The sequence below is a fragment of the Uranotaenia lowii genome, chromosome 1, assembly GCF_029784155.1.
Source record: "Uranotaenia lowii strain MFRU-FL chromosome 1, ASM2978415v1, whole genome shotgun sequence".
In the NCBI taxonomy this organism is placed as follows: domain Eukaryota; kingdom Metazoa; phylum Arthropoda; class Insecta; order Diptera; family Culicidae; genus Uranotaenia; species Uranotaenia lowii.
The window spans coordinates 165,433,668-165,444,756 of record NC_073691.1 but is presented as its reverse complement, the minus strand read 5'-3'; the positions used below and the strand labels follow the sequence as shown (position 1 = coordinate 165,444,756).

The 11,089-nt window shown below is 40.3% G+C and overlaps 1 protein-coding gene across 1 annotated transcript; it reads right to left on the bottom strand.

Moving 5' to 3' along the window:
* Positions 1-1,958: 1,958 nt before the first annotated feature.
* On the bottom strand, positions 1,959-10,713 carry LOC129739336 (uncharacterized). Its single transcript, XM_055730778.1, has 4 exons — positions 10,135-10,713; positions 7,199-8,232; positions 3,089-7,136; positions 1,959-3,025 (listed from the first exon to the last, which is right to left on the bottom strand). The coding sequence occupies exons 1-4, from the start codon at positions 10,296-10,298 to the stop codon at positions 2,896-2,898; spliced, it is 5,376 nt and encodes a 1,791-aa protein (XP_055586753.1). The 5' UTR covers positions 10,299-10,713; the 3' UTR covers positions 1,959-2,895.
* Positions 10,714-11,089: the final 376 nt, after the last annotated feature.

The following is an 11,089-nucleotide window of genomic DNA, read 5'->3' as shown; positions in this document are numbered from 1 at the left end:
TATGTCAGGCCACACAAATTTTAGAAAGCTCAAATTTGGTGATACAGTGAGAGAAATAAGAATAGTACCACTATGTGTTTTGCTTGTTAAAATATGAATGATTGAAAATCACGAAAATTTTCTTCTACAGTTTGTTCTGAATTGTTTAACGGATAAATCAAGCATAAGTTTACTTTTTTTGAACGTAGCAATTGGCGTTGAAGACCAAAAATGTGAAAAAAGGGGTGCGAAATAAGAATAGTACCACTTGAGTTTTTCAACAAAAACCAGATTATTTAAAAAAAAAATAAAAGTGAATAATAATATGCTTCTATGAATTATTTGAATAGATAACTGCATTTTAAGGAGTTTTCCAGAATTCCAAAGGTTTTCAAAGATATTGAAAGGCTTCTCTAGCGTTGAGGAATTTAATATTTGAGCTATAAAACTTTATCAAACTGCTTGATTTCTTCATAAACATTCATAACTATGATGCAAAATGATGAAACATAGATTTGAGGCTGAATTTGAATCCAAAAAATAGGTTGATATTCAAAAATACTAATGTTTTTTAATAGTCAAATTTTTCTAGTTTTAAGTCATAGATGGCAGCACTTTATTTAAATTTAACCAAATTCATGCCCATTTTTGAATATCCGGGATTAATAAAGGTGGGCTGGATGATTTTTGTCAAGAAATAAATACATGGTACCGTGTGAACGCTTTGGAAATTCTTTTTTTTTATTTATTTATTTGAATAGGTACTAAGGAAATTCTTAGAGCACTAAATTAGAAAAAAATAGAATTGCATCAAGGTCACTAAAAGTGAATTTTTTGGACCAATTATCAGAATAAAGTTGTACTTTGCGATGGAGCTTGATGGACCAGACGACTAGCAGTATTAGTGGTATGATTTGCAATTGAATCGGAAGTTGAGATGAGCAGGAATTTTTCTTGTGCTGGTGATTTTTTTGCAAATTCGGAATCGGAAAAGCTTTCTGCAGTGTGAACTTCCACGAAACTGTGATGGAAAAATACCTCAAAATGATGAATATGGATCTAAACAAACCTGGAAAATCAATATTGAGACTTAATTTGGTTTTAACTGCAAGATAGTGCTGCCACCTACGACTTGAAACTGGAATAAGTGTGGTTTACTGAAAAAAATCAAAGTTTTTGATTTCCAACCTATTTTTTTCTTATTAAAATAAATCCCGAATGTTTTTTAATCATTTTACGTCATTTTAATGAAGAAAGTAAGAAGTTTGGAAAAGAATTACAGCTCAAATATTAAATTTCTTAACGCTAGAGGAGCATCTCTTAAAATCCCCTCTTAAAACCTTTGGAATTCTAGAAAACTCCTTAAAATGCAGTTATTTATTCAAATAATTCGTTAAAGCATTATTATTCACTTTTACACAGTAAATTTTTCTAATGTTGTTTTTGTTGAAAAACTCAAGTGGTGCTATTCTTATTTTGCCCCCCTTTTTTCACATTTTTGGTCCTCAACGCCAATTGCTACATCCAGAAAAAGTAAACTTATGCTTGATTGATTTATCCGTTAAACAATTAAGAACAAACTGTAGAAGAAAGTTTTCGTGATTTTCAATTATTCATATTTTAACAAGTAAAACACATAGTGGTACTATTCTTATTTCGCTCACTGTATAATAATGCGATAGATAATCTTTCTTACGCAGAAAATTTGATAAAAAAAATTTAATCAGATTAAAAAATTATGGAAGTTCAAAGTCGAAGAGACAGTGCACGTGCTTCCAATTTCTATACAATTATGAACGGTGCTGTATGTTGCAAACAAAGTTTTGAAACTTTTTAGTCTACATTGAATAACTAACTGTTTTAGCACGATTTTTAGGATAAAATACATATCGGTCAGTCTAGACGAATAGCGGCATATTCCACATAACCAGCTTAGCAAATAAAAAACGGATTGTGATATTTGAAAAAGCAAATTCAAATTTTCGTAGTAAAAAAAAATGTTGATAATTGTATTGAATAAATATCTAGAATAAATAAATAAATAATCGATAACAAGGAGTAAGTTTTCTGTTATAAAAGTGCTAACGTGATCGATCACCTATAATTCATGTTCAACAACAGCAAGAACAACGACAACAATGGCTGAACCTTTGGACGTATATCCGGTTGACGTATATCATAAGGGGGCGTAAATTTTTTCTACCATTCATTGATCACATAAAAGTAGGTTTAGTACAAATTAGTCGCGTCACGTGATTCTTTCAAGTCATAGAGGAGTAAAAAGTCAAAGTATTTCTAAGAATAGAAGAAGTTTTCGTTATAAGACAGAGGAAAGACGAGAGAAATAAAATTATCAGATTCTAGAAGATGGAAAAAGGAAGAAAGAAACAGAAAGTTTAAGAGGTTGTTGAAGCTAGAAGAAAGTTGTTCAGGTCAGAGGCGAGTTCGTTCGGAAGTCGTTCCGTCGAGTATTGTGTTCGCATGTCAGTCAATCGTAGTGGTGCTGATAGCTCGTTTAAAATTTCTTGTTGCTCCGGAATTCAGAAAGATACTATCGAGGTCATAGCCAAGTTCTTTTAGAAGTCGTTTAAGCAGTTAAAGTTCTGTAGAGTATCGTCGTCGTATGTCAGTCAATAGTGGTGGTGTTGGTACCTCGTTTATAATTTCTTGTCATAGGCAAGTTCTTTTAGAAGTCGTTTAAGCAGTTAAAGTTCCGTCGCGTATCTTCTTCGTATGTCAGATAAAAATGTGCTCGTTTAAAATGTCTTGTTGCTCTGGAATCCAGATAGATACTATCGAAAAAGGGTCTGTCTTGAAGATAGAAGTATTCTGTACAGGTCATCGGCAAGTTCTTTTAGAAGTCGTTTAAGCAGTTAAGTTCCGTCGAGTATCGTCTTCGTATGTCAGTCAACCGTATCAGTCTTCTGCAACGATGGGCTTCGGAAGTTCACTCAGCGAGAATATGTCGCTCTTTAGTTGTGGCACCTCCGGAAGTGGGTTTCGCTTTTTTGACTTGGCCACATTGAACATCAACCAGTTGTCGGGTCTGTAAAAAATAAGGACACAAAGTTAGCCAATGATCAGCGGGATGAAGTAGTTAGCTTGTTACCTTTCGATACTGGTCAGGAGGACGAACGGCACCATCGCGATTCCTGGCTGTCGTCTGGTCTGGTTTCCAGTCGGTCGTCGTCTTCGTTTCTGTAGTTGATTCGTGCTAGGGCGTTCTGGTTGGTTCAAATGGTGATCAGTCGGGTCTTCGTTCAGTTTGTTTTCGTCTGGTTCGTCGTCCGATAGAACAGATTGTATAGAATTTCGATCAGGCATACGAGCCTGGACGTCAGGGTAAAAGTCAAGTTCAATATTGTCATAGTCGTTTGATTTGTCTAATTCAATGTTTGGTCCGGCAGCGGTAAGACTGATAGTTTTGTCCTCATTTGTCTTAGTCTTTGTTTCCGTCTTGGTAGCAACAGTCCCTAAAACTACGACAGGCTCTTCAGTCTTGAGTTGCTCAAAAGATTCATTTGTATGGTCAAACTGGTCCACTGTTTTCGTGTCAACTTTATCCGTAATTTCAATTACAGTGTCAAAGTGTCCAGTACTCGGGTTTGTAGTCGTGTCCACATTTGTCTCGGTCATGTCACTGTTGTCAATTAGCGGTCCGACAAATTGGTCCAAATCATCGTCGTCGTGGTGTAAAGGCTGTTGATGTCGGTTGGCGTATCGTTCGAAGGAAATGTCATTGTCAGCCGTCCAAAGTGAAGCGTTAGTACTGTGTATTACATATGTCTTTTCTTTTCCTGGTTTATTGTATCCGAAGTAGTCACGATACGTCTCCATGTCGGAAGTCTTCTTGATTGGTTCGTATTTGTTTTGTTCCGGTCGGAGATATCCGTCATGGTCTTGTTCGTTCTGTTCCTCGGAACGATTTGAGTCAGGTACTAAACTTTCATAGTCAGCGTCGGTTTCGAACGTCAGTTGATCAAGTAGGTCGTCAGAAGTTCTAAGTTCCTTGAGACCGCTTTTGAGCGGAGTTTTTTTCTGAGTGAAAGTAGTTGAAGAGAAAGGTGGAGGTTGAGCGTTAGGTCGAGAGGAAAACTGAGGTCGAGGGTCGACTGAGAAAACAGATTGTGAAGCAGCAGAAGAAGGATTGCTAGAGCTTAGAAGAAATACAGGAGAAGAAGGTGAAGCAGATAGAGAAGCTGAAGGTTGAGAAGAGGAAGAGGAAAGAAAAATAGGCTTGTTGTTAGGTTTACTGTTGTTTATTACTAGTAGTCCAGGTTGTTGAAAAACAGTTTTGGAAGTAGTCGTTCGTTGCGTTTGCGGTCTTGGCGTAGTTTGTCTTCCGTTCGAGTTTTGGTTGTTGCTAATGATCTTATTCGAGAGTCCACGTTTGGGAGTCGTAGCTCGGAGTGGTTTTCGAGTGTCTAGTCCGTAGCCGTAGCCGTAGTATGGAGGAGGTGGAAGTGGTGGTTCTAAGGTCGTTCCGTAATCATAAGGATTCGGAGGAAGAGGTGGTGGTGGTGGTGGTTCGGTTCCATAGCCGTAGCCTTGTTTCACGTATACTGGTGGGTCTCCGTCGCTGTTGTAGTCATAATTGTTCACGTCATCGTAGTCGTCAGTAGTTTGCGGGTAGTATCCTCGTCGCACTGCCGAAGTCTTTCTTGATAAGGTCACGTTATCGTCAGCAGCAAACAGTTTGGATAGGTTGATAACTGTCACGTCTCGTTTCGTTATAGTGTGGGATTTGGTATCGGTCAAGTTTATGTCCAAGGTTCGTTCTAAAATGCTGTCACCGTCAATAAAATTGTCATTCAGGGTCTCGTCTATGTCGGTGTCAAATTCAGCAGAAATGTCTTGTTGTTCACTTTCCGTGCTGTCGTTTATCTCATCGTTCAGTACGGTTTTCAATTGGTTTAAGTTTTGGCTGGGTGGTTTATTGTTGGGGTTGTTTGGTCGCTTTTTGATTGGTCTCTTGTTACCTATGTTGTTGGTATTGTTGTTAGGTCTATTGTTAACTCGCTTTTTGTTTGGTCCATTATTCGGATTGTTTGGTCTGTTGATAGCGTTGTTCGGTCTATTGTTGTTGTTGTTCGGTCTGTTGCCTATACTATTACTGAAGTCTGGTTTGTGATCAATCCAGCTGTTATTGAGTCTATTGAAGTTGTCATTGTTAACCACATTGTTGTTCGAATTCGGTCTGTTATTGTTGTTAACGTTGTTCTGTCCGTTGTTGATCGGTCGCTTGTTACCGTTGTTGTTCCCGCTATTGTTCGGTTTGTTATTATTCGTGGGTCTGTCATTCTGTACAGTTGGTCTGTTGTTAGCGTTATTGTTTTCTCCATTGTTGACGTTAGCGTTCGGTCTATTGTTGACGTTATTGTTGACGTTATTGTTCGGTCTATTGTTGTTATTGTTCACAACTGCATTGTTGACGTTGGCGTTCGGTCTATTGTTAGCGTTACTATTCGGTCTGTTGTCATTCACTACACTGTTGCCGTTGTTTAATCCATTGTTGACGTTGGCGTTCGGTCTAATGTTGGCGTTATTGTTCGGTCGGTTGTTGTTGTTTTGATTGTCCCCATCATTGTTCGGTCTTTTGTTAGGTCCGTTGTTGTTGCTCTGCACATTGTTATTGTTTACGTTATTGTTCGGTCTATTGTTGGCATTGTTCTGTCCATTGTTATTTGCATTATTGTTGGGTCGACTATTGTTAGGTCCATTATTGTTGGGTCTATTGGTAGGTTGGTTGTTCCCGGGTCTGTTATTAGGTCTATTGTTGTTGGGTCCGTTATTGTTAGGTCTATTGTTGTTCGGTCCGTTATTATTGTTTTGTCCGCTGATCGTATTCGGTCTGTTAACGTTACTGTTTTGTTGATTGTTGGGTCCATCGATAACGTTTGGTCTATTGTTCAACGTATTGGCGTTGTTGTTCACGGTATTGTTAACGACGTTGGGCCGGTTGTTCTGTCCATTGTTGTTGGGTACGTTGTTGTTGTTTTCGATAGGTTTTTCAAGATTGATAACATTTCCTTCTAACCTGATGTTGTCATTAATATTATTTTGCGTGTTGTCAATGGTATTGTCGTTAAGGTTACTGTTCCCACTGTTGTCTTCTCTTATGCTCAGGTTACCGTCGGGTATTTTCGGTTTAGTCTTTCTGGTCGGTTTGCGTTGAGGTTTTTGTGTTGTTTCCGAGAAGTCTAGTTTATTGTTGATGACCGGTGATGCTGGTTGTTGATTGCTCTGAACCTGGTTTGGTCTTTGTGCGTTCACTTGTGGTTGTTGTTGGTTATTTTGACCTTGGTTTGGTCTCAGTACGTTCGACTGTGGTTGTTGATTCTGTACTATTGGTCTAGAAGATTGTGGTCGATTTTGATTGACTGGTCTCTGTCCATTAAAAGATTGTGGTCGAGATGTCACCGGGTTGTTAATGTCTAGTTTATTATTGATGGTTGTTGCAGTTTGAGGAGTATTCAATACAATTTGTCCGTTGGGTGGTATTTGAACTCCGGTGTTTGCGTTCGGTATGAAGTCAACCTTATTGATAACGTTTGGATTAGCCACCGGTGTCCTGGCAGTTGAAGTCGTTGAGAAGGGAATAGCGTCTTGGTTGATAAAGTTGTTCGGTACTGAGGGGTCTAGTTCAGTCCATGGTTCTAGGTCGATTGGAGACATAAGTTTAGAGTCACAAGGTATTCTATCGTTTTGTCCTCTGTCAGTTGGTAGGAAAACGTGTGGTTGCATCGTTCCTCCTCCTAACGAGCGACACAAAACTTGTGAGAAGGCGACCTGTCGAATCGATTCTAACTGAGCCGGAGTGAATGATGACTCGAAACCGGGATTTTCGTACCAGAATCGATCTCCCTTCCGGAGATTACTAAATTGTTGAGCAATGATGCAGGAAAAGGTTGGACCTACAACACCTCCTACGACAGGCCGTTCAGCCAAGCCACCCACAAAAAGATCAATATCATCAACCGAACGATAGGCTTTGCGAAGTCTCAGAGCCGAAGCTGGCCCCATAACCCGTTCTAAGTCGTCAAAATCACGAATAGGAGTGAGTCCACAAGGTACTCTCCAGTTTACGTAAGGCTGAATGCCATGATCCCTGCCCCGTTGTATATTGATCGCAGCCAAATCCAAACCGAAGGGAAAATCTGTTGGAAAATCATATCACATTCAACATAAGCTCATCAACTGGAAACATGCACAAACTTACTCTTGGTTTGAAACAGATGGTTGGTCAATTCCGGTGTTATGAATTCGTCACGCTTCAGAGCCCGTTGATTTACCATTCCACGTATCAGCCGATGCAAAGATCCCGGTCCACCAAGATCACCGTCCGCCGATTCGTCATGAAGAGTGACATTGTTCGGAATAAATCTGTGGAACGAGTCCGCTCGCAGGTACGAACCTTGAATTAGCGAATGACCGAAACGGAAAGCGGCAGCGGCAAATTCGTTAGAGATGGTGGGATTTATCTCCGGATCATAACCGGTGTAGAAGCCGCTATTGGTTAGCTCCAAGTCGAACAAACGACTCACTTCTTTTCCCAAAATGACGGGCAAAAATTCCCGATAAGTGATGTGCTGAAACATTGCTCCAACGATTCGCCGCGTTTCTTGATATAACTTTTCATCACTCCAATGGGGATTGATGTTGGACAACCGGGCGGCTATCTGGTTATGCTCGTTAACCCATATCATGTGTAGCATCATCAAACCTGGCTGTTCTCCGCTGCGGGCATCCCCCGGTCTGATACATTGGTTGGCCAAAGCCGCCCGGAAGCAAACATCTTCACTGGGAGGCCCCCGGCCGAACAGAAGCTGCCCATCGCGGAAGATCCGGGCATTGTCCGAGGAACGGGGACTGCTCGAGTAGATCGGCGAGGCGTCGATATAGGAGGTAACTTGGTTGGTTTGCTCCCGCCAAGATAGTAGACAATCTCGCCGTTGGGCCGGGGCCGATCGGAGAAACTCGAGACAACGCACCCCAAGTGGTGAAAGCCACGGATCATCGATCGGCACCTTGATCGGTAAACAGGACGGATGTAGATCGTCGTCATTTTGACCGCAGCACCGGGGCGTCGAACCGTTTAGGCTTCGCGGCTGCGCCGTTGCCGTTAAATCGTGATCTAACAGTTGACCCCAAAGGGCCAACATCATCGTGACCGGGGCTTCCTCCTGTCGGGCTCCGTGAACTACCAGGCTGACGAAACGGGCCGAGGGTAGGATGTTGCCGTTTAGTGAGCGTCTGTTGAGTCAAAAGGATGTAAGATTAATGAAAATATTTTAACAAAATCTCATTAAATTATCAGAATTCGAAAATAATAATCAGAATCAAACTTAGAATGAGTTTTCATTATCAAAAGGATAATGACTCTCTGAACCACAGGAAAATCCGAACAGAAAACTATTCGAATCTTGTGAATAGCCATTGCTTCTGCCACACAGAATCTCTTGCCATTTTCAGGAATTTCATACTACAATCACAATATCATGTGAGACTCAATTGGTCTCGGTAACACCTCTCTTTTGGGTGATAGCAAAAATAATCCCAATTGTGGTCAGCAGTGCGCTTCTTTTCAATAATAAAACCTGTACAATTATATTGACTGTCGTAGCAAAATTTTTATGATGTGAAATAGTTAAAATGTAAATATAACTTAGAACTTCTAGTTGGATCTACTTATTTTATCTTTTCTGCTGTGGTTGGCACGATTTTACCTGTATTTCCAACAGCGCAACAGCTGAAATTATAGAACGATCTCGAGACACAAATTCAGCTCGGGAAAACGTCTTTCAAATTAGCCGGCAAGTTCGGAATGGTTTCCTCCCCGAAGATGTAGGAATTTCTTAAAAAATTCCTGTGGGTTCGAAACTGGTGCAACCCGAGAAGTAAAGGGAGTTCTGATATTGTTTTTCATATTTTGTAGTATCATAATGCACGGGAGGAAAACGTGAGGAACTCATAGGCTAATTTGACAGAGCTTAGTCGTTTTTCAGTCCCGAGATCGGCCTGATTGAGATATGGCAATAGACTGAATCGATTTGGGGTCATTTTTGAATTTCTCAAACTGGGGTCTAAAAAGCTTCTTTTTGGTTCAAAACTTATCCATGATGTGTTATTCGAGCAGTGCTGAAGATGGTGTCATACGACACCGAAACGTCGGGTATGAAATAATAAAAACTCGTGTCATAAAAAAGCTTGGACTGATTTGCCGTAAAAAATAAACAACTTATCCATGATTTTTTGCAGAATTTTTAAGTAACGTTCACATGAGTACATTTGAACTTTTAACTTTGTATGGGAAAATTGAATATTTTGTACTGAAAAATCTACATCATTTTTGTTTTTTTTTTCTGTGGAACCGAGCCTGTTATTGGTTTTTGTGTCAAACATCTAATTCTTGTAATGTAACTGTTTTCAAATAAGTCTGAATTCTTGCTTTTCTGAACCTAAACCTACAATATTTAGATACAAATAATTATGAGAATCCATTAAAACATCCAAAAACAGGAGGATTGAAATTCTTTGAAACCTCAATAATCTTGATGTTAGAACTGCTAGATAAAACCTTAAACTAGATTTAACACATTCCGGACCAAATACGAGATTTCTCGTTTTTTCACTTGCCATAAGTGTGGTACACTGAGAAGCATAAATTTATTCTACTAAAGCAAACACAATACTTTCAGAACTAATTAAGAGCTAGTTCACTGGTATTTGGAAAAAGTGGTAGAAATTTTGACATTTTGAAAAATTTTACCATGCAAACATTTTTTTCAAGATCTTTGGGCGTTGTATTTTTTTACAGCACTGTTTCTATTTCAGCCGTATGTGATAGAAATATTGCTATTTTTGCATCACAGCATGCGAAACTACAACACGTGTTGTTAAAAAACATGAAGGCCACAGATCTTGAAAATGGTTTTTCATGTCAAAATGTGCTAAAAGTGACAAAATTTTCACCACTTTTTTCCAACCCCAGTGAACTTGCTCTTAAAGATGCTAAATTTGTAGAATTTGGTCCAGTGATTTGTGAAATGTAAAATATCGAGTTTTTGTTGAGACTATCGAAATAATTAGTTTAACGATATGATTTTTTTTTCGAATTCTAGGAGCACTAACAATCAACAACAATCGATAACTTACCTGATCCCTTCGACTCCGTCGGCGTATTCCGGGGCCAGAAAGCGATGAAACGGCATCTGGGCCGAACCCCAGCGAGGGCGACGACGGTTGTTACAGGTCCCGTCGTGGGTTCGATAACGTCGGCTGGCCGGAACACAGGGCGGAGCCTCCCGCGGTGGACACATGCCTTCGAGCGGGGTACGCTTCAGCGATATCCGCGGCGGATTCTGCCGCCCGATGGCCACGTACTCCACATCGGTGCTGAATACGTTTATGTAGGATAGGTCAGATAATATTTAATTTTTCTAAATTCAAACACTGCGATTCATTTATCGATTATTAGGTAACGTCCATGGTGTAGGTTGAGCACATTTTCACTTTTAACGAGCACGATAGTTTTTTGTTGGCAAAGTTCAGCTGAGCAGACATTTCACTTTCTTTGGCCTACGCGTTAAGACGAAAGCACTTTTGTTGAATGAAAGTTTTCAAAACACTTGCGCCCCAGTTCGTGGCGCTGATATGTTTTTTTTTTCTTATAAATTCACGAGCTACGCCAAAGCACAGCAGCAGCTCAAGACTGATGGCTCTGCAGAGTTTGCACATCGTATTTATAAAGTTGGGCCGAGCAGCTGCTTCCGGCGCCATTCGGAGCAGACGATCGTCGGACGAACTCGTTTCCCCACTCTGCCTGCCCGGGCGGGTGATCGTTTTTATTTTTTCTTTCGAGCATTTAAATCGACGATCGCGCTACGAAGTCAAGTGGCACGTTCGTGTGAAATGGCAAACGTGTTTGGGATGAATGATGGGAAACCCACCCTCCACAAGGGGGGTTGCTCCTCTCTGCTTGATCATAACATAACCCCCACAGCACGTCTGGGTCGAACTTTCATCACGACCTTTGCTTCATTGTTTGTAGGCCCACCGACCGGGTCTGCGTACCTTCCCCACTACTCTTTTGTGTAAGGCTTTTTTAAGT